The sequence below is a fragment of the Notothenia rossii genome, assembly GCF_949606895.1.
Source record: "Notothenia rossii genome assembly, chromosome: 1".
Lineage (NCBI taxonomy): Eukaryota > Metazoa > Chordata > Actinopteri > Perciformes > Nototheniidae > Notothenia > Notothenia rossii.
The window spans coordinates 3,059,221-3,085,547 of NC_136912.1; the positions used below are offsets into that span (position 1 = coordinate 3,059,221).

Here is a 26,327-nt window from a genome sequence, read left to right on the forward strand (position 1 = left end):
TTATTTCTGGTTTTCTCTACTATTTTCCAGATGTTAGGAACTCAACATCTCGGGAAGGCCAAGAGGGAATTTATTGAAATGTATCACCAACGTTAATATGGAATCAAGGATGAGCTGATTGAAATTTGGTGGACAAAGGTCGATATCACACTGAGTTACCATGCTTACAGTGAAGATTTCTCACAAATGGACGGACAAACAGTAACTTGACTGGTTTGTAGTGGCCTAAAACCGAGACAAGCTAATTGTAGTTAGCCATGCTAGCCTCGTCACTTTATTGATGATGAGTCAGAAATATCTAATCACGTATTGGATGGATTGCCGTATGGTAGATGTTCATGTTCTTTAGGGAAAACAGCTGATGTTTCAATTAAAGCGGTTACACATTATGAGATTATTTGTGTTTCTGGTTGATATTCCAAATACAGCTAATGGATGGATTGCCTTTCAATTTGGTGCAGATACAGTATGTTTCCCAATAACTCACATGTTCCTATAGCGCCTTTGTTCGGTAAATATTTGAGTTTGTGCAACACTTTCCTTAGTGAATAAAAACCAGCAGAACTAATTCCCATCGACCTCTGCTGCACGTTGTCTTCACTTCAAATGCTAGCATGCTAACACATTGCTTTGGCACTTTTGTGTTTTTGAAATGGTAATGCCAATAAAGATATTTTGAATTTGAATTGAAATGTAATGATGCAGCCAAATACACACTAAAAGAGGTGGTAACCGGAGCCAATCATGGCACATGTTTCTGTCACATGACATGCACCACATCAACTATGGTTAACAAATTCCAATTAAATACCCAATATAATGAGTTTCTGATTCCTCTCATTAATCTTTTGGTTGTTTTCCAACTTCACTACACACATTGTTTATAGCTGACTCTGATGATGGAGGGTTGACATTGACTGATGTGAATATGAAGATCACTGCACCGTGACCATCATATTAATCACACGATGTAACTTTGATTGAAATTTAGATGGAAAATTATAATTGATCCATAATCAGGTTGCACATGTTACGTATATTATTACAATAAGCAGTAATTTCTTCATCTTAGTCTCCTTAAATTTTTTTAAACATGCATTACATTACATTACATTACATGACATGACATGTTAGACACTTTTATCCAAAGTGACTTACATACTCAATACTGTGGACAATTCCCACAGGAGCAATGTGGGGTGAAGTGTCTCAGGGACACAACGACATGTTGACTGCAATGGGGTTTGAACCTGATCCGAACACCTCATATGCACAACCCACTGCGCCACATGCCATTTTGTCCTTTCTCCTGTGGGTACTGTCCAAAGTATTGATGTATTACATGATCATTAAGTAATGTAAAGCGCTTTCAGCACTTGAAAAAGAGCTAAAGAAATGCAAATAATTGTTATTATTATTATTATTATGTTGAGGTGGAAAGAGCACATAAGCAGAGACACATGTATTTTTTCTTTGTCTTTCTTATATTGTATGCATACATTATTGGAGCGCACTTCAGATTTTCATATACAACAACTACGCTGTGTCTTCGGTGCATACCAAAAAGCCTTTAAAACTTGAGAGTACTAATGGGGGACACATCCTCTTTGTCCGATTTCTAAATTTCAGGTGAAACTCTTCCTTCAGGATTCTTAAGTGTAAAGTAACTGATGAGAGAAAACATAACTTGACTTTCGATGAGTAAAACTTCCCATTTCCTTTTGTGTTTGAGTATGAGCCATCGTAAAATAATCTTTGTACAGATCAACAACATTACAAAACATATACTGTGGTCATTTACAACTGGAAATTAAATGTAGGCTTTCTCATACCTCATTCACACCAACGGTGTTTCAGGGCCGGTTCGGAGCTGGAGCTTGAAAAGCACCGGGTTTTCCTGTTCACACCACAGCGGAGTAGCCTCTTAGCTCCGGAATCCGGTTCATTTCAAGGACCAACAAATTGTCCGGCCAGAGCAAAAGCACCGCATACGTCACGCTTACGTCGAGGCGGGGGCAGGGGCAAGGGCGGGGTCAACTCCTGAACAACAACAAGAAGCCCGCGTTTTATCCAGTTTGTACACAACGATGGAGAAACTTAACAAGCAGCAGTGGTCCACTGAAGAGACCAGCTACCTACTGGGGATCTGGTCTTCCGAAGAGGTACAGAGGAAGCTGGAGCACAATCGGCCATTGTTGTTGTTGATGTCGGTGTCAGCTGTGAGGGGTTTCCGCGCGGTTTGGCTTTATGAAGCAGGCACGCAAACGGTTACGTCATGACGCAAACGATGACGCAATGAAGTAGCACCAGTCGGACTCTGGGCGGTGTGAAAAGAGCCGGATCTAAACCGAAGAACCGGTTCTGAACCTGAAAAGCTCTAGCAGGGAGCTTGAACCGGAGTTGCGTTGGTGTGGATGAGGTATAAGTGGACGTTTTCACTCAGATGTACCCATGAGTCCAGTTCAGCGTTTCAAAGCCTTAGATTATCTCCAACATTCAAAGCTCTCCGTAAAAACCTGGAGAAGAACTCCTCTAACGTTCCCTTCTGATGGTTCCTGGGAGAATATTCACCAACTTGTGCTTTTTAGGATAAGATAAACGGTGGAGACGGAGCAGCTCCCAGAGGAGAAACCAGAGCGATGAAACAAAAACAGACCAAAAGGATGTTCAAAAACCTCTCTGTGGAACAAAAGTAATCTGTTTGAATAGAGAGCAGTCCTAACTCAAACACACACACACACACACACACACACACACACACACACACACACACACACACACAACAAGAGTGAGTTGGGGATGTAAGTGTGTGTATAGCTGTGAGGAAGACAGAACGTGTGTGTGCGGTTGTGTTTGTGTGTAGCCTCTGCGCTCTGATTTGACACATTGTTACGTGAGAGCCTGGAGTCTGCCCCGAGCACTTTAACTGGTGTGTGTGTGTGTGTGTGTGTGTGTGTGTGTGGGACTGTTTGAGTCTGTCAATGAACTACACACCTGTAGAATAGTGACAGTACCAGTGAGCTGCACTCCACTGTGAACGCTCCATTTAGTCCACTGGAATTATTTATTTATCATCTTTCGTTCTAAAATAATTCTGCCCTGTTTTGAGGTGTGTGTAAACTTGTAAAAAAAGTCATATTAGGAATGTGAGAAGCTCAGTTTCAAATGACTATATGTGTCGACAAAAGACCAACTTTTAAAATTCATTTAAAGGGGACATATTCTGGGACGACTCTTTGTGGTTCTTTGTTGACATGTCTCCGTGCTTTAATGTTTCGAAGTTTCTTCAGTTGTCTCATGGTGTTTTCTGATGGATTTAAACAGCTGACGGTAATGAACCAGACTGCAGACTGATTTGACTTCACAGAGTCCCTTGGTCAGAGCATTCTCCGTAGCAACGAAAAATAGCAGACCTCTAGAATGTCCAAATTGACCAATTAGAATCGAGTATTCTTAGCTGTTAGCAGTCCCTTTGTATCTCCTCTCCTGGCAGATCTTCAACAGGTATTTCTCTATTTCTTAAGAGTGACAACCTAACGTAGCTACTCCACGTCTCCTAAACCTTTCTCACTGAAGCTCCCGGTGGAACAGCAGGTAATTGGAGGATGTTCGATGTTACTGTCTATTTCAATCTTATTTTGCCGTCGAAAACGTCTTCTGAAGACTCCTCTCCAGGTCGAAAGGTCGATGGGGAATAATTGGCTGGGGGTTTAAAAGAAAAATCACCTGGTAGGTAGGCTCTCCGACCTCTTACTGAAATGAGCTTGTTATTACGGAGAGCTGGAATAGAGTAACATCGTGAAACACCTCAAACTCGCTTCATGTCTTCGCAACTTTCTCTCGTCTCCTCAGGTATCTGCATATTGCTCTGTCTCGGCTTCGCTGTAATTATCTCCCACACTTGATAACACCCTCCATCTTATTGCCATTGCACTTAATCATCCCGTTGGTTTCTGATCTACGCTTCCTCGTGTCACGCGTTCTCCGTCTCCTGTCACCCCCCCCTCTTTTTGCCTCGTCTCTCTTTTTTTTACCGTCCTCCGAGAAAAAAGTTCCCCAGTTGAGGATTTGTCAGAAAATGGTTCAAATAGCAAAAAATAATGACTCCCTGCTTCCCTTCTCTGCCTGCTCTACACCACAGCTGGTTTTACTTCAAGCTTGTTTATTCCCTCCACCTCCAATCCCTGCTGCCTCAGCTTTCATCTCACAAGGTGCAGGTTTAATCTCACGCCTGCGTTCTGACACTTTCATGCTTTTGCTGCATGTGCTAAAAGGTTTAAGTAGATATCCGGCATGCAGGAGGTCTACTCTACCTGCCTGTCCTTTGACATCTTCATACAACTAAGAACACCTTGTTTTTAAACCCAATGCATCATGGGTAACCTGCACCTACACACATAATACTTCTAATGATCTTCTGCAAACTAATCCGTGTTTTTGTCTCACAGTGTTTGATTCGGTTTCTTTGAATGTCCTGCTTTCCTAGGTACACAAAGAACAGCTCATTAATTCATATTAGGCTCTGCACAGCAGGACGCCGGCTGCTCAGCGGAGTGTGTGTGTGTGTCTGTGTGTCTGTGTGTGTGTGTGTGTGTGTGTGTGTGTGTGTGTGTGTGTGTGTGTGTGTGTGTGATTTCGCTCCTCTGTGATGATTACATGGGTTCTTTTTGTTTGCATTGGTTTTGCTTCTCATTCCATTCGATACCCCTCAGGGTGCTTTTATGAAAATGTCTTTAGTTCATTTTAAACAAACACAAGTCCAATTATTATGGTTTGTTTGGGCTGCCATGAATCTGTATATTAAACCTTGGTGAAGGAAAAACGACTAAACCGAGACTTGAAAGACTGAAAAGAGACTTGAGACTTCAAAAGGTCTAAAGGATGGTAGGGTCACAGATGCATGATATCATGTATTCACATCCCATCATTTAAAGTCTCAATATATCTTTTTCAACCAGTTTTTCTGCATGCTTTGTGTATTTCCAGGATGATCGAGTACTCGCTGGACCTGCAGAACCTGAACTTCACCGCCATCAGGACAGTGAGGGTGCTGCGGCCTCTCAAAGCCATCAACAGGGTGCCAAGTAAGTCACAACGCAAAAGATTTCCAGTCATATGATATCACTTCATATTAAGGTACACATATTCACCATCAACTAGTTGTTAGTCAACATGTATATTGGCATGTTGCTCGCCTGTCCTCTGTTGTGCTGAAAATGAATGCTGCCCATATTGAGCAGAACATATTAAGACCAAAACTCATGTAGAACAACTTCCTTACTTACAATAAATAAGCTCTAATTAGAGGGTTATTGAGGAGAAACTCTCAATGAATGGCCGAGTACTTGTAGAATATGGTCATGTAGATTAAGGCATTAATAACGGCCCGTCCACACTACAGCTTCGACAGCTTCAAAAACGGTTTCCAACGCGTCTGCCCATTCACTTTGAATGGGGTGACGTCACGTTGCCTCGCTTTTCGCCGAACTGAATTGTGGGTAGCAGAGCGGAGCTTTCCTGGCGTTTCAGGCTGCAAAAGTTGAGCAATGTTCAACTTCTGAAGACGGAGACGCCGGAGTAGCCAGCGTCAGCCAATCAAATCCCGTTTATGCAAATCTGCCAATCAAACCGCGTGCAAGCTGGAGGAGCCAGACCGCAGTTCATTTCCTCATATTCCAAACGAGAAATTACGGTAGCAAATCACCCGGTTCTTTAGGACCAGAACTATTTACCGGGATACAAACCGGAGGAGCCAGGCATGGAGGGAGGTGGCAGAGACAGTGGGTGAAACTGGTAGGTTTTCGCCTGTTTGGGGAGTTTATATATAAATATATATATATATATATATATATATATATATATATATATATATATATATATATATATATATATATATATATATATTGCTCGCATAACATCCGTGGGGTTTTTTGCTTTGTATGCCGGGGGCGGGACATTCATGTGATTGGTTGTTGGTCGCGGTGCTCAAATAAAATCCCCAAGCTTCAGACACGCCCAGCTCCAAGCTTTTTTTGAAGCTATAGTGTGGACGGGCCGTAAGTGTTTTATAATGACTAATAAAGAGCCAATATACTGATATGCATGTTAATTAACAACTAGTTGATGGCGAATATGTGTAACTTAATCTAAAGTTATTATCTATATATTCGACTTCCCTTTGTGACTTCAGTGTATGAAATTCATCTCTGATGAGTGTGCTGATGGACTCAGAAAGGAGACGATGAACTCGCTAAGACCGAGGAGTTCACTTCTCACATCGTTCCTTGACATAGAAAATAGTGATCAAATGACTTTCAACACTTACCCACCTTCCGGATTTGTAGTGTTTTAATATTTCTTCTAAATGCTCAGAAATGTGTTGGTTATTTGAAATATTGTCAGACGTAGAGGAATATGATATCTGTTTAGCTGTACTAAGTGATTATGCAAAATGACACATCAAATATACTGTAAGTCTGACAGACAATTTAAGTGAGTTTTAAGAACAGAAAAGCTACCTTCCCCTATTATTATTCTATCTCAGTTTGGTCCTATGAAACATTATTATATAAATGCACATATTCTTACAGTAGGTGCAATGATAAAGATTTTAAAAATGTATTTTTTTCTTTAACTCCTTAATTAGATTTGCTCTTCTCAGGAACTCAATTGTTCCCAATTTCTTTTTTCTTGAGTCTAAATTAATTCAAATACAATGTTCAAGTGAATAGCTCTTCACCATGGACTGTAAACCAAAACATTTGTATAGTATAAAGCTACCCTTAATGCAGAGAGTAAACGTTGGTGCCACATCAGGGAGTGGTTGTGCTGCTCAGAGAAGAACCAGACGGTTATTACGGATGAAAAAAGACGTTTATATATCTGAGAGCTGGGAGATGAAAGGATGTGCACTCATGTCTGTTGCTCTCATTCAGCACCGTGGACCGCTGCCCTCAGAGTCTGGAGCTCAGCGTCAAAGGAGCTGGTTATGAGTCATTTGGAGCCAGAAATACCTGCACTGTGAACTCGTTCAGACCGGAGTCAATACGACACGATAACACTTTAATGATCCAGTCTGAAATGCTTCTTGAATCACAGCAGCTCCATGTGTCACATCAACAGACACATATCAAGACACAACACATGAACAACAATCAACAAACATTGAACATAACAGCAGGATCAGTGAGAGGTGCTCAAAGAGCCTTCAGCGTGCATCTGATCTGGATTCAGCTCTGTGTTCACTGAGAGGTCTGACTGGAACACAGAGGATGCTTCAGGCTGACTTCATTCAATCTCCATCAGATGGTAGCAGTTCATATTCTCTGTTAGAGCATGCTTTGGGTCCCGGGTGATGTTGTTGGACAGCCTCTCAGTTCATTATGGTATAATTAGACCGTCCAGAAAAACCTTGATTATGCGATTAAACATGCGGGTTGTTATGTGATTTTATACGGTGAAATTGCGAGAAGTTGAGAAATAGAATAGATTTCTTTAACAATATTGGGCTGTCTTATTTATTCTCTCTCACACACAACCTGCCACTAACGTTAAACCCCTTTCTATTCAATTAAACACATTCAATGTTTATTTATTGTAAAAGCAATTGGGCTATTTTAATCACACTCTCTCTCTCTCTCTCTCTCTCTCTCTCTCTCTCTCTCTCTCTCTCTCTCTCTCTCTCTTTCACACAAACACACACACTTCTCCGCCTCATTCTGTTTTCATTTGCTCGTTCGTTATCTGAGCAGCTTCAATCTTGTAGGCTACTCACCTCGTTTCTTGTAGCCCTCTAAAGGGTTTTGGAGGTTGATGCCTCGTGAATGTGAGTTGTTTGGCTTTCTTGTCCGCAGCAGCAGAAAGCATTTTCGAATGTTTGAATGAATCAAAGTGGGTCGTCACCGTCGACTTTTTCTTAGACTTATGCTCCAACACACAGTTGCACGGGGTGCAGAATAGTTTCCCCCCACTTCCGTGAAAGACATCGGGGAACTGCTTTGCCCGCTCTTTAGCAGAAATGTTCGTTGGTAAATGAGATGGATCAGATTTTTTCATCTTGATGTTTTCTCTCTCGTGTGAGTTCCACACGTTCACTCTACGGTGTTGTTTACCTTCTGTGATGCGCGAGCTGATCACGTCATCATCATCATCATCACTACTTCACGTCAAGACGAAGTAGGCTCTATATAATGAGTCATGAAGTCTCTGACAGGTCGGACCAGCCATCTAGATAACAGGATATACTTATTACCTGGCTGCAGAGTGAGGGACTTGGCTTTGAGATGAATGCTGTAGAGCCACTGTAGCATGCAATTTATCAAAGTTTGTTTTGTGTTGCTTTTGTAAAAACGTAGATTTTTCAGAGTTCGAATCACACAGACAAGGATGTGTGCATAATGGTGCCTGTATAGAAGTGGATGAGCTGTGCAGTTTTAGGAGACGTATACCACTGCAGAAATGTGCCATATATTTGATGTTTGATTAAAGATCTGCGTTGAATGGCTCAATGCAGATATCATTGTCAGAAAGACTTTGAAATTGCTTTGGTTGATAATGGTGTATATATCAAACCAAAGTAAGAAGAATTAGGAAGGGGAATTTAGAACAAAAATATTGTAAAAACTATTTCAAACATGCAATTAAGGGGGAATGTTTATTCAAACATGTTTAATTAGCGTTAGGGTTAGGTAGGTACAATATGTTCAGTTTGTCAGGACTCAAAGTGGAAGAGCTGAGAGGTAAGCAGACATGTTATGTTTAAAAGACAAGTCTGCATTGAACGGCTCCAAAGCAGCCTCTGTGTTATTGTCAGACAGAGTTTGGTGACTTAGCTTTGACTGTACCATATAACGTGTGAACGTTCATTTGGTCTCCCTTTTGTATAAACTTAGATTTTTCAACAACAGAATCAGATTTAGTGCCAAATGTAAAGGTGTATACATCCAAGGACATTGCTTTGGTACATAATGGTGCATTCATAAACTAAGTAAGGAGAATTAAGTTGTATATATAGAGCTATTAGAACAATAACAAGGGGAAATGTTTAGAACAAATCTAAATATATAAAAACAAAAAGTAAAATACAGACAAATACAGTAATAGAGTTAGGGTTTTTCAATCTGAAATAATCTGCTAGGGGAAGATTATCACAAAAGGCTTTAAGGGGAGACTTTCACAATAAGAGTCTTACTATGATCATTTAGGGGAGACTTTCACAATAAGAGTCTTACTATGATCAGTTAGGGGAGATTTTCACAATAAGAGTCTGATGTGAGACTTTCACAATAAGAGTCTTACTATGATCAGTTAGGGGAGATTTTCACAATAAGAGTCTTACTATGATCAGTTAGGGGAGACTTTCACAATAAGAGTCTTACTATGATCAGTTAGGGGAGACTTTCACAATAAGAGTCTTACTATGATCAGTTAGGGGAGACTTTCACAATAAGAGTCTTACTATGATCAGTTAGGGGAGACTTTCACAATAAGAGTCTTACTATGATCAGTTAGGGGAGACTTTCACAATAAGAGTCTTACTATGATCAGTTAGGGGAGACTTTCACAATAAGAGTCTTACTATGATCAGTTAGGGGAGACTTTCACAATAAGAGTCTTACTATGATCAGTTAGGGGAGACTTTCACAATAAGAGTCTTACTATGATCAGTTAGGGGAGACTTTCACAATAAGAGTCTTACTATGATCAGTTAGGGGAGACTTTCACAATAAGAGTCTTACTATGATCAGTTAGGGGAGACTTTCACAATAAGAGTCTTACTATGATCAGTTAGGGGAGACTTTCACAATAAGAGTCTTACTATGATCAGTTAGGGGAGACTTTCACAATAAGAGTCTTACTATGATCATTTAGGGTAGACTTTCACAATAAGAGTCTTACTATGATCATTTAGGGTAGACTTTCACAATAAGAGTCTTACTATGATCATTTAGGGTAGACTTTCACAATAAGAGTCTTACTATGATCAGTTAGGGGAGACTTTCACAATAAGAGTCTTACTATGATCATTTAGGGTAGACTTTCACAATAAGAGTCTTACTATGATCAGTTAGGGGAGACTTTCACAATAAGAGTCTTACTATGATCAGTTAGGGTAGACTTTCACAATAAGAGTCTTACTATGATCAGTTAGGGGAGACTTTCACAATAAGAGTCTTACTATGATCAGTTAGGGGTAGACTTTCACAATAAGAGTCTGAGGTGAGACTTTCACAATAAGAGTCTTACTATGATCAGTTAGGGGTAGACTTTCTCAATAATGCTCTAAGGGGAGACTTTCACAATATGATTTAGAGGGTAGACTTTCACAATAAGAGTCTTACTATGATCAGTTAGGGTAGACTTTCACAATAAGGCGCTAAGGTGAGTCTTTCACAATAAGACTCTGAAGTGAGATTTTCAAAATAAGAGTCATATTTTGTTCAGTTTGTTTAGGTACTTAGATGTTTCCAGTAAGTGAGTCTGTTTGTTACTGATGTAGGTAGTAACAGAATAATGTGAGGTAGAAAGTGTGTTAAGTAGTTAGATAGTAAGTTATTGTGAGGTGTTTGTATAAGTATCAGGATTTAAAGTTGAAGCGCTTTTCACTTTGAAAGGAGATATCATTGTGCAGAAATGTGCAGAATGATTTTATTTTGGATTGAACATCTGCTTAGAAAGGCTCCAGCAACAGCTCGTGTGTTTTTGACGGACAGAGTTTGGTGTTCACCGCTCTGCTCACAGATGGCTCGTGGTATTATTAGCCACACAACAAATGCTGCAGTCCTGACACAGTGCCACATCGTCATGCTGGATCCAACGGCACTTGAAAGCAGCACCATTGTACCTACAGCAACACGTCCATGTGTTGGCTGTGGCTGTGCTGATGGTGTACCTGTTGTCACAATGAGCTTGCTGCAGTTGTGGAAATAGATTTTGTTCTCTCATGCATTTCAATGGACATCTGAACGAGGATTTCATCTCCTCTCAGACGGTGTATTCTACATTCTTGGCTGTTTTATCTGCAAATTATAGAGATGCTGCGGGCTATTTAAATTCCTAAGGAGCTATTTGATCCAGTCAGTTATAATTGGTACAAAACCCAAACTATGACTGAAGCATTGCTCAGACTCTAAGTGTTTGTAGCGCCTCACCCCCGTCACTTCAGGGTTAGGGTTAGGGTCTCCTTTTTGATGAGAATAATCAGAGCTTGCTTCTTTTCCTTTGCATTAGTGCTTTATGTGTAAATTGCACCTAGCAGGCAATAATTTCAAGAAGCTATGAGTGCTCTCTAAGTCGGATATGCTGGTGAAGTTAATGTTGTTTTGCTTCCTTCATGAGTGTAATTGCTAAACCTCCCACAGCTCATAAATCGGCAACATAAACTATCTGAGCAATTTAGTGTTTCTTTCTCAGAGCAGGTAGAGCTAATGTTGTATCGAGAGAAGTGTGTGTTTATTTCTGTACTGCCTCTTCATTCAAACAGAACATATGGGATCATTCACACATGGAGGGCACTTATGTGTTTCCACAGAGAAATCCTTCAGGTAGTTACAGTGCAGGACACTCTATGGTAGCACTGTCTTTTTTCGAGGTATTTCCAGGTTCAAAGAGCTCTTTTTATATTTATTTTTGATTCCCGTGATTCAGTAAGGGCCCTTCTTTAACCTTATTGCATTTAATAGCTGCACAAAAATCTAGTAAAATGCAATGGGGATATGATTCACAAATTTAGAGAGACATAACCCTTTTGCATTATAATTGTCAAATTGTCCAAACAACTATCTATTTAACATAGAATATAAAATAAGTCAAATACCCCACTGGTGAATAAAAAAACTGCGGTTTCTAACAAGTGTCTAAATGAGATGACTAAACGCCATCACGCCCAACATTAGCCTCCTTTAGCTTAGCGGTGGTGACGTGAAGTCATGTGACCGTGCTGTAGTTCCTTTATAGCCCAACATTAGCCTCCTTTAGCTTAGCGGTGGTGACGTGAAGTCATGTGACCGTGCTGTAGTTCCTTTATAGCCCAACATTAGCCACCTTTAGCTTAGCGGTGGTGACGTGAAGTCATGTGACCGTGCTGTAGTTCCTTTATAGCCCAACATTAGCCACCTTTAGCTTAGCGGTGGTGACGTGAAGTCATGTGACCGTGCTGTAGTTCCTTTATAGCCCAACATTAGCCTCCTTTAGCTTAGCGGTGGTGACGTGAAGTCATGTGACCGTGCTGTAGTTCCTTTATAGCCCAACATTAGCCACCTTTAGCTTAGCGGTGGTGACGTGAAGTCATGTGACCGTGCTGTAGTTCCTTTATAGCCTAACATTAGCCTCCTTTAGCTTAGCGGTGGTGACGTGAAGTCATGTGACCGTGCTGTAGTTCCTTTATAGCCCAACATTAGCCTCCTTTAGCTTAGCGGTGGTGACGTGAAGTCATGTGACCGTGCTGTAGTTCCTTTATAGCCCAACATTAGCCTCCTTTAGCTTAGCGGTGGTGACGTGAAGTCATGTGACCGTGCTGTAGTTCCTTTATAGCCCAACATTAGCCTCCTTTAGCTTAGCGGTGGTGACCTGAAGTCATGTGACCGTGCTGTAGTTCCTTTATAGCCCAACATTAGCCTCCCTTAGCTTAGCGGTGGTGACGTGAAGTCATGTGACCGTGCTGTAGTTCCTTTATAGCCCAACATTAGCCTCCCTTAGCTTAGCGGTGGTGACGTGAAGTCATGTGACCGTGCTGTAGTTCCTTTATAGCCCAACATTAGCCACCTTTAGCTTAGCGGTGGTGACGTGAAGTCATGTGACCATGCTCTAGTTTCTATATAGCCTAACGTTAGCTTTTTACTTCTGCAACACTCTATATACAGATCCAAAGATATTCACAAGGCATTTTTCATCATGTTGTTTTGTTCCTAAAACTAAAGCTCTTGATAGAAAGAAACAGAATCAATAATTTTAGGTTTGTTTGAATCAATTTTTTACAGCTGTTATCTGGGAATTCTCAGAGCTGTATAGAGCTCAAGAAACAAGCTAAATAATTCCACAATAGAGAGAATAAGAGAGAAATATATATATAGATAGATCAATGCTTTCTTTGTGGGTTATTCAACACTATTTGAAAAAGGAAAACAGCGTCTGGATTTATGGTGAAGAAGGGAGGAAGAAAGAGACAAACGAGGGAGGGAAGCAGGGATTATCCAGCTCCATGAAGGAGAGATGATGATGGACGAGAGGAAGAAAGGGATGATGGGAGGAAGGGACTCAGATGAGCGAGATATTACGATGACAAATAGATGCGTGAAGACAAGTGCAAGGGAAGGAGAAGGATAGAGATAAAGTGTGCGTGGGACGGGGAATAGAACATCAGATCAGAGGAAAGGGAGATGGTTAAAGGGCGAGGCGATGCAACCATTGTAATCGTGTTTCTTCAAATTGATAATATGAAGGTGGATTGACAAGCAATGCTATTTTAACAGTCATTCTTACATGTTCTTTAATAAACTGCTGTTAGCTGAGGCTTGTATCCAAATGCTGCTTCCCCTCGGAGCTCAGGTTTAAGGATTTAGAATAAAATAATGGCAGCTTGCTCACAATGTCATCTTGGGTTTAACCTGTGGGTGGAGATGCATTCATAATTTAACCACAGGGATTATTTCATACTAAAATAACTAGCCAGAAGCGCTCACAGCTAATCCTAGAGGAAACATAATGACATACTCCTCATGTGTTTTCCTAATCTGACAGAAAATAATAAAAGGCTTTTTCAAAAACACTTTTTTGTGTCTCAATTCAGAAACTTTCCTTAGTACACTGTAAACACTTATGTAGTGTGTGTTTGTGAGAGAATGATCAAGGTGTAGTGTTGTTTCAAATTGTTTACAGCTGCTTTGGCCTAACCCGGAAGTGACGATCGCCACTGTAAGCTAACTAGCTAGCAACATTGTTGTTTAAGGTGGCTAAACATTAAAGAGTGCTCGATTAACCCAATAAAATAAATGGTGGTTTATTTGTTCACTCCAGTGGTAGGTTACTTATAGTACAATAATTACATGTGTATAACTTTCATTTTGTAGAGTGCTGTGTTCACCGAAGCAACTTCAGCCGCGACTAGTTACGCAACTTCTGCTACGTAGCCAAGATGGCCAACCCAGTCTCACGGTATTTCGTGTTATAATCACAAAATTATTGATTTGTTTTCACCGACACAATTTCCCCATTTTTTTTCGTGTCACACAGAACGATTTTAAAAGCAATGTAAATAATAACAAATTAGAAGGAAAACAATATTTAAAAAATACAGATTTCAGTATTCTGAGGCTCTGAGCCCCATTTCTTTTCCTCGCGGACGGCAAAAAAAGGCCGGCATTATACAATTTAAAATAAAAACAATAATCGTGGTTTGATATTGAGTAAAAACATGTTTTTATGAACCACACAGCTTCCGGTCTTCCAAGACCCGAACGGACAAAAAGACGTGTTGCAGGCACGAAACACCCTACCAATAGAAATACATTGCTTTTGAAATCGTTCTGTGTGACACGAAAAAAAATGGGAAAATTGTGTTGGTGAACACGAATCAATAGATTACATTTATTTTGTCACTATTACACAAAGTGCCGTGAGACTGGGTTGAGATGGCGGTCGTTAAGTGTTCAGTCACACTAAACGTGTTGACCGTTATGAGAGCACTATCCTGTACTGTTAAATATGTTCTTTATTCTCGCGTCCAGGAGAGAAGCTTTAAAATGAGACTAAATGGAGTCTCCGAAAAGATTCAAATGGGAAACTTTAATTAAAAAAGGCGCAGTAGTGTTACAGACAGAATATTGTTCCGGCAGAAAACAGCTGTGATCTGGCTCTCATGAGCAAGAAGAGAAGGCGAAATCCCCCGTTCAGTGCCGTTATATATCCTCTGCTGGCTCCTCCCCGCCAGCCGGCTCGCCTCGTCTCTAATGTCCGTTGTTGCATTTAAACAGAGGATTGGTACTTTTCACCTTCAACATATGCTTAACACGCCTTTTCTCCTCATATTCTCTTTCATCACTTTTCATGTAACACATTCTAAATGCTGTAATCAATACTCTAAAACATACAGAAAATGCTTCACGGCTGGTTTGGTTTCCGGTCATTCCGGATGTTGTCACATGCTACTCTCGTCTGTAAACAATAGTATATTCAAATAAACTGTACTTTCATTTAATATTCAGCATGGTAGTATCTCGACATCTATAGTTGTAGTGTTAAATCAGTAGGTTTCGGTTTGCACCACTCCATGTCATTTTGCTACTCAATTCACCTCTTTAGGAAATCGTATATTAGCCAAATGCTAAATGCTAACCGGAGATGAAGGATTTTCAGAATAAAAGCTTAACTGGTTGTGCACAAGATTTCTGGTTTTTCAGTATAAAAGAGCGTTTAAACTGACGGTATGTTTAAGCTACATTACACCATCAAAACATTGATTTTAATTTCTAACAATAATCATAGTGTATTTTGCAATACTTCACGTTGCATATGTACGTTAGGAAAGAAGTAGGCTACACAAAATAAGACACAACACAAGGCTAGCTGTTTTCCCCTATGTGCAGTCTTTGAGCTAAGCTAACCGTTGGATGACTAGCATATGGAATCAATCATCTCATCTAACCTATTCTTTTATCCCTCAGCACACCTAAACCAAAGATCAACTTCCCTTTCGTATAGTCCAGAAGGATTCTTATCCCGTCTTAACCCATAAAACTCATTTTGCCTTTGTATTGTGACGTAGTTATGTACTCAAAAAAGCAAGAACAGCAGAACGGAAATTGAAACACAGCAATAACTTTTTTCTTTCCTGTTGTAAAATAGTACAATATCGGTGTGTGTGTGTGTGTGTGTGTGTGTGTGTGTGTGTGTGTGTGTGTGTGTGTGTGTGTGTGTGTGTGTGTGTGTGTGTGTGTGTGTGTGTGTGTGTGTGTGTGTGTGTGTGTTGAAAGCATCTGTTCAGTGAGACATAAAAGCGTTCTTGAACTAGTATGGAATGGCGCAATATTTATTTGTAAAGTATTGACAGGACAATTACCACCATATATAAGTGTCAAGTTATTTCACAAATCACCAGGCGCAGCGGCTCCAGGCTGAAAGCAACTTCCACTCCTCTTTATTTGCTCGATAAATAAGGAAGCAATTCTCTCCTTTATTATTACTATTAGTTTACCACAGAGCTCGCTTCAGGGATAATTCAATCTCTACACACACACACACACACACACACACACACACACACACACACACACACACACACACACACACACACACACACACACACACACACACACACACACACACACACACACACACACACACACACACACACTCGGAGGACGGTGTATGAGGAGAACAGTCAGTTAATGGGACACTAATGGAAATGATCCTCGCCTGGTTCCCACTGGCCACAGCTTAGAGGGGTTTACTACATTACCCACAATCCCTCTGGGGAAACACTGTATTAGCAGCCAAGGTAACAGCCATCAGCTCTCTCCTGCTTCCCTCTCTTTTCATTTGCTCACTTCTAATCTAGTTTGCACTCATTTCCCTCAGACTGCTGCTAATGAATGAAACAATTAAAGTAGCCTTTTATGTAAAACCAACATGTGTTATTCAATTTAGCCAACACTTAAATTGCCAGTTTTATTCCAATTTACTAACGACTCTAATTTGTTTTTCCTGCCGGGAACAATTGGGATCTTTTCATCATTTAATCACATCTCAAACTTTGGACAAAGAGCTGTTTAACAATGTTCTTTTATGCGCTGCTTCATCCCTGCTTTTATATTCTTTTGAGAGTAACTTCAATGGATTCGGATTATGGCAACTTTTTACTACCATTATTACTTTTGATTCATTGTGATTTAATAATAGGGTGTCCTGAGTGATTGTGCAGCTGCTGACTTCAAACAGACTGAATCATTGTGAGGAAAAGAGATGTTGGTTTGAGCTTCTCAAAGGAGATCAGCTTCTGTGATGTTTTATATCTGACTTCAGATCCAGAGCAGTGCAATGTAGATTTATTCAAATCAAATTCACTTCATTTCAACGGCATTCTGCATGGGAAGTTAAAGGACTAATAACAACTGCTAAATCAAGATCATTTAATAAGAATGGTTCATGTTGAGGCGAGAGTTGAGGCAAGGCGAGGCAAGGCAAGGCAAGGCGAGGTGAGGCAAGGCAAGGCGAGGTGAGGCAAGGCAAGGCAAGGCGAGGCAAGATGAGGCAAGGCGAGGCAAGGCAAGGCGAGACAAGGCGAGGCGAGGTGAGGCAAGGCGAGGTGAGGCAAGGCAAGGCGAGGTGAGGCAAGGCAAGGCGAGGTGAGGCAAGGCGAGGTGAGGCAAGGCAAGGTGAGGCAAGGCGAGGTGAGGCAAGGGAAGGCGAGGCAAGGTGAGGCAAGACGAGGCAAGGCGAGGTGAGGCAAGGCGAGGCGAGGCGAGGCGAGGCGAGGCAAGGCGAGGCAAGGCGATACAAGGTGAGGCGAGGCAAGGCGAGACAAGGCGAGGCGAGACAAGGCGAGGCAAGGCGAGGCAACTTTTTTCCAATGTCAATCAATAGGAAACAACACTTTAGATCAGGGGTGGGGAACCTCCGGCCTCCGGGCCGTATACGGCCCGCGAGACCATTTGGTATGGCCCTCGAGGTAATTTATAATAAATTGAAGAAATATAGACCGCAAAAACATGTGTGTGCCTACGAGTGCCTGTTTTTCCTGGCCAAGATGAGGGTCCTTGAACACAACACGAGCCTAACGTGTCTGACAGGGGTGCAGTTTTGACAGAGAGCACCGGAACGCCAGAACGCCGCTCCGGCACTTGAGAAATGTCAGTACCCATAAGGAGCCGTACACATGCTGCAGTTTTTGCGTGGCTGTGTCTTTAGTTGAAAGCCCAGTGGCGATCTGTTCATCTGTCATACTGATCATACAGTCAATAACTTTGTTGTTATTAGCATCTGGTTAGCTAGCTATGCTAACGAATATAAGAAGCTTTTTCTCCAACCAGTGAGGTAAAGGCACATCTTTATCATCATCTTTATTTATTTTATCCTTATTTATCTGTTGTTATTTTGTTTTACTTGCTTGTAAGCGCTTTGAGCACCAGGAAAAGCGCTTTATAAATGTAATGTATTATTATTATTATTATTATTATTATTGATATGATCATTATAGTTATAAAAAAATAAGAGAATAAAGTAAACAGGTATAAAATACTGTATGACAGTAAAACAAAGTTGTTATTAATAAACAAGAATACAGTTTGAAAGGGGACTGATTTGTAAAATATCCATAAAGAAAAAAAAAATCTGCTTACAGTTCTGTTTCATCTGGGTGTTGAGAGATGTATCAATAGATCTCTTCATGTTGCTCTCAAAGTGCACCAGATTGATGCTTTTAACTTCAATATTTAAAAACAAATCTTCCCGGGGGAGCATGCCCCCCGGACCCCCCTAGAGGGTGTGAGGTACCCCCCCACTTAAATCGTGTCCACATGGATATGAAACTAAATACATTTGCACACATCTTGTGTCCATAACTTTCTGTTGGTGGTCATGCCACACCGTGCACGTGCATGCATGCGCGAGTCATGGTGAGATATCTGGATTAAGAGGTTGCTGTTTCTTTGCACATAATGAAAGAAAGGCCAAATGAATGGGCTGTGATTGTAGGATTTTTTAAGCAGAGGTCAATAATTTGTACGGCCCTCGGAGGATGTTGAAAAAATTGAAATGGCCCTCGAGAGGAAAAAGGTTCCCCACCCCTGTTTTAGATGTTTAGAAATGTCCTATCAAATATTAAGTCAAACGTCCAAACTAAGGTCAGCTTTTAATTCACCAAATGTCAGGAGGGTGTTTATCTCATCTGTGTTTAAACTAAAAGGATGAGAGAGGAACATGTTTCTTAACAAAACACTTGTTTATCTGCCCAGTGATTCAAAGATGTCATGTTCTCTGGACCAAGCGACATCCTTTCATCAAGTTTCTTTCAAATCAGGTTACAACATATTTTCGAAATCCTACTGATAAACAGAGCTGGGAACATAACATCCTCCAAGGCCATACCCTTTGTTAGAATGTTCTCAAAAGGGGAATTCAGTTGTGTATCTGCTCCAAAATGCCATTTCTTCGCCCTTGGCCCATGCATGAGAATTGGGCTTGTGGTGTCTCTGTATACTTGCAGAGAAATAAATCAACTGAACCAAAGAAATAAACTCCTCGCTGGCTGTAATCACAGTGATGCTTCTCAGTGACATTATTTTTAAAAATTGAATTAGTTTCCAATTCACCTTCAAATCCAAAGTTCACAACAAGAAGAAAATGTGTTTTGGACAAAGAAAATATTCCCATTGTTCCATCTTTTTTCTATCTTTTCTTTTTGCCGTTGTCTTTTATTAAATCACAAAACGTATTATAACATATATTGAACTGTAACTTTTATAAGCTTGTTTTAGTTTGTATTCTCCTGGCTTTTTAATGACTGTTAAATGTATTTAAATTAATGGTTAATGCGCTTATTCTGCACTATATCTTCTCATGCTTTGAATGTCTTTTAAAATTGCCTCATTGAAATCTGATATATGTATAAACGTCACTTTAGTTAATGGTTGTACACAAATACACATAAATAAGCATCTGTACAAAATATGCACGCATGCAAATAAACAATAATGTCTCATCTTAACATTTAATTTCCTCCTTTACACAAACTCTCTCGTCCTCCCACTCCCTGCAGAGATGTACCACCACGCACTTCCATATAAGCCGCTGTATTATCATAATTAGCTAATCAATCTCTAATCTCCACGCTAATTGTGATCCCATGGGCCATTACTCTGGCTCTGATCTGAGTGAGGAAACCAAAGCAGGGGTTAAACTCCATCAGAGGAAGAGATGGAGGACTGATGCAGCGTTTAGCTGAGTAATCAGGGGTAAGTGGGCAGGCGGTCCTCAGTCCTCACCCCGGGGGGGAATGCCAAATGTCCTAATGATTTCAAATATTGTTTTCTGAAGAAAAACAAGCAAAGGAAAAGCTTTTGAGAATAATAAACTGATTAGTTAACAGCATTCCCTCTCGCCTTCTCAGAGATGTTTTCGAATCAGTGGGAGCAAGTGTTTTATTGCTTGTAAACACCTCTCTTAGCTCAGGATGTGTCCCAGCTGCCTTCAAACATGCCGTGGTGCAGCCACTAATTAAAAAGAAAAATCTCGACAAATTTTAGGCCCATCTCCCAGCTACCTTTTTTATCTCAAGCCCTGGAGCGAGTAGTCAATGCCCAGCTGCAGTCTTTTTTAACCATGCATGGCATCCACGAAAAGTTTCAGTCTGGCTTCAAACCCATGCACAGTACTGAAACAGCCCTTTTAGGAGTTTGTAATGATCTGCTCCTAGCCGCCGACTCAGGTAGCCCAGCTGTCCTGGTGCTGTTAGACCTGACAGCTGCCTTTGACACTGTGGACCATAGCATCCTGTTGTCACGGCTCCAACAGTCCACATGCATCACAGGCCAGGTTCAGGTCCTACCTGACAGACCTTCTCAGTGCAGCTGGGTGCCTTCTCCTCTGCCAAAGCCCCTCTTACCTGTGGGGTTCCCCAAGGCTCTATTCTGGGCCCCATCCTTTTTCTACTGTACATACTGCCCCTAGGTTTAATTCTCACAAAACACAACATCCCCTTCCACTGCTACGCCAACGATGTACAGATCTATCTGCCACTCAATCAAAATGTCAACTCACTACTGCAGCTGATGGACTGCTTAACAGAGATCAAATCCTGGCTGAGCCAAAACCTCCTGACCCTCAATGAGAGCAAGACCGAGGTCATTTTTTTGGACCCCGACCTTCAGCCTCTCCGGTTGATACTCTGGGCCCCCTCAATAAAAATATCCTCCCCTCTGTCATGAACCTTGAAGTGACTTTCAACAGCGCCTTTAAATTTGATAAGCAGGTCAGCAGCGTAGTCAAGACCTGCTTTTTTACAACTCGACTATTGGCTAAGACCAAGTCATATTTATCTTTTAAAGACCTGGAAAGGGTTATTAACGCCTTTGTAACCTCAAGACTGGATTACTGCAACGCTCTGTACGTGGGTATGGACCAGGCCTCAATTAGACGCCTGCAGCTAGAGCAGAAGGCAGCTGCATGTCTTCTGACTGGCCATAAAAAGCGTGACCACATCACCCCAATTCTGGCCTCACTGCACTGGCTTCCAGTTCGGTTCAGAATAGATTTTAAACTTCTTTTATTTGTTTTTAAAGCACTAAATGGGCTGGCTCCGGCCTATATAGCAGAACTCTTCCAGCGCTACACCCCAGGCAGAGCCTTAAGGTCTGCTGATCAGCTGCTGCTGATAGTGCCCAAGACCAGGCTCAAAACCCGAGGGCACCGAGCCTTCGCAGCAGCTGGCCCCAGGCTCTGGAACACTCTGCCCCTCCATATGAGGTCGACCCAGACTCTAGGGGTTTTTAAAATCCTCACTTAAAACTCACTTCTTCTCCCTGGCCTTCTAGTCAGAGCGGAGCACGATTCCTGACATTTCCCTGTGTGTGATTATTTTATTTGTGCTGTTGTATTTATTGTAAAGTGTTTTTATTGTAGATGTACAGCACTTTAAAGAGTCCTTTCCTGCTGATGTTCAGGTGTATATCAGTATGTAGTGTTTCTACTTTAAAGAGTCCTCTCCTGCTGATGTTCAGGTGTATATCAGTATGTAGTGTCTCTACTTTAAAGAGTCCTCTCCTGCTGATGTTCAGGTGTATATCAGTATGTAGTGTCTCTACTTTAAAGAGTCCTCTCCTGCTGATGTTCAGGTGTATATAAGTATGTAGTGTATCTACTTTAAAGAGTCCTCTCCTGCTGATGTTCAGGTGTATATCAGTATATAGTGTCTCTACTTTAAAGAGTCCTCTCCTGCTGATGTTCAGGTGTATATCAGTATGTAGTGTCGCTACTTTAAAGAGTCCTCTCCTGCTGATGTTCAGGTGTATATCAGGATGTAGTGTCTCTACTTTAAAGATTCCTCTCCTGCTGATGTTCAGATGTATATCAGTATGTAGTGTCTCTACTTTAAAGAGTCCTCTCCTGCTGATGTTCAGGTGTATATCAGTATGTAGTGTCTCTATTTTAAAGAGTCCTCTCCTGCTGATGTTCAGGTGTATATCAGTATGTAGTGTCTCTACTTTAAAGAGTCCTCTCCTGCTGATGTTCAGGTATATCAGTATGTAGTGTCTCTACTTTAAAGAGTCCTCTCCTGCTGATGTTCAGGTGTATATCAGTATGTAGTGTCTCTACTTTAAAGAGTCCTCTCCTGCTGATGTTCAGGTCTATATCAGTGTGTAGTGTCTCTACTTTAAAGAGTCCTCTCCTGCTGATGTTCAGGTGTATATCAGTATGTAGTGTCTCTACTTTAAAGAGTGCTCTCCTGCTGATGTTCAGGTGTATATCAGTATGTAGTGTCCCTACTTTAAAGAGTCCTCTCCTACTGATGTTCAGGTGTATATCAGTATGTAGTGTCTCTACTTTAAAGAGTCCTCTCCTGCTGATGTTCGGGTGTATATCAGTATGTAGTGTCTCTACTTTAAAGAGTCCTCTCCTGCTGTTGTTCAGGTGTATATCAGTATGTAGTGTCTCTACTTTAAAGAGTCCTCTCCTGCTGATGTTCAGGTGTATATCAGTATGTAGTGTCTCTAATTTAAAGAGTCCTCTCCTGCTGATGTTCAGGTGTATATCAGTATGTAGTGTCTCTACTTTAAAGAGTCCTCTCCTGCTGATGTTCAGGTGTATATCAGTATGTAGTTTCTCTACTTTAAAGAGTCCTCTCCTGCTGATGCTCAGGTGTATATCAGTATGTAGTGTCTCTACTTCAAAGAGTCCTCTCCTGCTGATGTTCAGGTGTATATCAGTATGTAGTGTCTCTACTTTAAAGAGTCCTCTCCTGCTGATGTTCAGGTGTATATCAGTATTTAGTGTCTCTACTTTCAAGAGTCCTCTCCGGCTGATGTTCAAGTGTATATCAGTATGTAGTGTCTATACTTTAAAGAGTCCTCTCCTGCTGATGTTCAGGTGTATATCAGTATGTAGCGTCTCTACTTTAAAGAGTCCTCTGCTGGTGAAATACAGTAAGTATTTTCCTGTGTGTGTCCTCAGGTATGCGCATCCTGGTGAACCTGCTGCTGGACACGCTGCCCATGCTGGGGAACGTCCTCCTCCTCTGCTTCTTCGTCTTCTTCATCTTCGGCATCATCGGCGTGCAGCTGTGGGCGGGGCTTCTGAGGAACCGCTGCTACCCCGCGGAGAACTTCACTCTGTGAGTCCATCCGTATATCAGTGTGTGGAAAATGTCATCGTGTGAGTCCTGTCTTCATTGTTTCACTTTGGCTGTGTAACGGTGTAAATCTCTGAGAACTTACCCACACTACTCTGCGTTGGATATGGCGTGTGTGTTAGATGTTGTGATCATGGATGTTGCCCCTCGTTTCTGTTATGTGATTGTGATGTGCTATATGTATGTAGTAACGTGTGTTGTTTATTGTTCTCTTTTATCCTTTCGTCTGTATCTACTTGTCTTTCATCCTTTCCTTATAACTAATGCTGTTAATGTAATGTGATTTTAAGGATTTCTATTATCAGCTAGAAATTAGCAATGTTGACTTAAGCTGCCCATTTACTGTTTTTTGTGACAGTTGATTAATGGGGACAGTCCACGACACTACAAACAAATAAACGTTACATGATTAGTGATGTGGCGCCAGGGACACACACTCTGTATGTTTGGTTTGATCGGGACTTGAACCGCATACCCTTCAGTTCCCAAGCCAAGTCCCTACAGACTGAGCTACTGCCGACCCTGATGGAACATTATAACGTATACATGCATTAAATACACATGCTTTTATGTGTGTGTGTGTGTGTGTGTGTGTGTGTGTGTGTGTGTGTGTGTGTGTGTGTGTGTGTGTGTGTGTGTGTGTGTGTGTGTGTGTGTGTGTGTGTGTGTGTGTGTGTGTGTGTGTCCAATAGAGTGGTGCAGCTTCAGATTGCAGTTGGGGTTTAAAATAACAATTTGTAAAGGTTAAGAAATGATTGTGGTTAGGGTTCAAAAGAGACAGCGCTTAGATTGGAAACAGGATGTAAACAGAAGCCCAATGTCCAAGTCACTAAGTCCAAATGTTCACTTTTTGTTTGTATAACAGTTACTTTTTATAGACCAAAGGACTCCCCCTGGAATAAGGGACTTTTTAAAATATCCTGCGTCAAAGCCCAGACCCCAAACTGTGCTATGGGAACAAAACATTTATGACTAAATCAAACCTAATCCGCCCCCTGTTGTCTCATCAGAGAACATGCGCTTTCTGGGTGCTATTCATGATCGTCTTAACTCTTCCTTTGTATCATGTCCTCATCATCGTTCACATTAGTGAAGTCATTGTGTTTTTAGAGAATCACCCCCCGCTGACACACCGTGACATCTCATCCTCTTTTTCACCAAATTCCCTAAAACACACACTTACAGGGATGCACGTGTTTGAGTCACACACTCTTAAAACCCTTGCTGGGGTTTGAAGGTGTACGGTTTACGATGCTAATAATACAAAAGTGGGTGTATTGTATTCAGGTGTATATCAGTATGTAGTGTCTCTACTTTAAAGAGTCCTCTCCTGCTGATGTTCAGGTGTATATCAGTATCTAGTGTCTCTACTTTAAAGAGTCCTCTCCTGCTGATGTTCAGGTGTATATCAGTATCTAGTGTCTCTACTTTAAAGAGTCCTCTCCTGCTGATGTTCAGGTGTATATCAGTATGTAGTCTCTCTACTTTAAAGAGTCCTCATCTGCTGATGTTCAGGTGTATATCAGTATGTAGTGTCTCTACTTTAAAGAGTCCTCTCCTGCTGATGTTCAGGTGTATATCAGTATGTAGTGTCTCTACTTTAAAGAGTCCTCTCCTGCTGATGTTCAGGTGTATATCAGTATGTAGTGTCTCTACTTTAAAGAGTCCTCTCCTGCTGATGTTCAGGTGTATATCAGTATGTAGTGTCGCTACTTTAAAGAGTCCTCTCCTGCTGATGTTCAGGTGTATATCAGTATGTAGTGTCTATACTTTAAAGAGTCCTCTCCTGCTGATGTTCAGGTGTATATCAGTATGTAGTGTCTCTACTTTAAAGAGTCCTCTCCTGCTGATGTTCAGGTGTATATCAGTATGTAGTGTCTCTACTTTAAAGAGTCCTCTCATGCTGATGTTCAGGTGTATATCAGTATGTAGTGTCTCTATTTTAAAGAGTCCTCTCCTGCTGATGTTCAGCTGTATATCAGTATGTAGTCTCTCTACTTTAAAGAGTCCTCTCCTGCTGATGTTCAGGTGTATATCAGTATGTAGTGTCTCTACTTTAAAGAGTCCTCTCCTGCTGATGTTCAGGTGTATATCAGTATGTAGTGTCTCTACTTTAAAGAGTCCTCTCCTGCTGATGTTCAGGTGTATATCAGTATGTAGTGTCTCTACTTTAAAGAGTCCTCTCCTGCTGATGTTCAGGTGTATATCAGTATGTAGTGTGTCTACTTTAAAGAGTCCTCTCCTGCTGATGTTCAGGTGTATATCAGTTTAAGAAGAGGCACTTTTTTTCTTGTGTTCACCCTTTTGTTTGTCCTCTTTCCCTTTCTTTGGGGTGAAATCTTGTTTTTCTGCATTTGGAGGGCGTTATTGTTTCCGTATTATTGCGTGGCCTTTTCATGGAATAGTGTTGTGTATCTCTGTGGGCTGTTTATTTTTGGTGGAAGTGTCAGAAATTCAATTACTCTTCTGTCATGTCGCTTCAGAATCAAAAGACTGCATACTGTTTGTGCCGCTCAGTTGTTTGGCTGTCTTTGTGTTTGTGCACAGCAGCAGAAGCAACATCTGCCTATCAGACGTCAATATCCTTCAACTTCTAACCGTTAAATTGTGCATCTTTTGGAGATTTCACACAGCTGGTTTTGATTATTTGCTCACACTCCATGAAGCGCACAGTTCCTTTTCAAGGCAACTTCATAAATATAATGTGATGTGCAGTCAGGCTTATTCCTTTTTACACCAAAACTGCAGTTCCTGAACTTTTTTTCAAATCTCAAGAACATTTTAAATGACTAAGTCAGATTTTGAAATAGTTTCCCAAACTATAAAATTACAATTCTCTATAGATAACACCGTAGCAGATTAAACTCTGAAATAAACTGATTAAATGTATCTTGTCTACACCATGGAGTCTAAGCCTTCTTTATAAAGTCCTCTCTGCTTTAAGGCCCGGAAACACCAGGCAGAAATCGGCCGTTTTCGTTTGTCGGAG

General features: G+C 41.1%; 1 protein-coding gene across 1 annotated transcript in view; it reads left to right on the plus strand.

The window, feature by feature from the left end:
* The window catches only part of LOC307045185 (voltage-dependent T-type calcium channel subunit alpha-1I-like), a 211,457-nt gene that overhangs the window by 31,124 nt on the left and 154,006 nt on the right, over positions 1-26,327 (plus strand). Inside the window, exons 3-4 of the mRNA XM_079690718.1 lie at positions 4,987-5,084; positions 23,161-23,320. Of these exons, the coding sequence (XP_079546844.1) occupies positions 4,987-5,084; positions 23,161-23,320 (258 nt within the window). The remainder of the gene's footprint in view (positions 1-4,986; positions 5,085-23,160; positions 23,321-26,327) is intronic.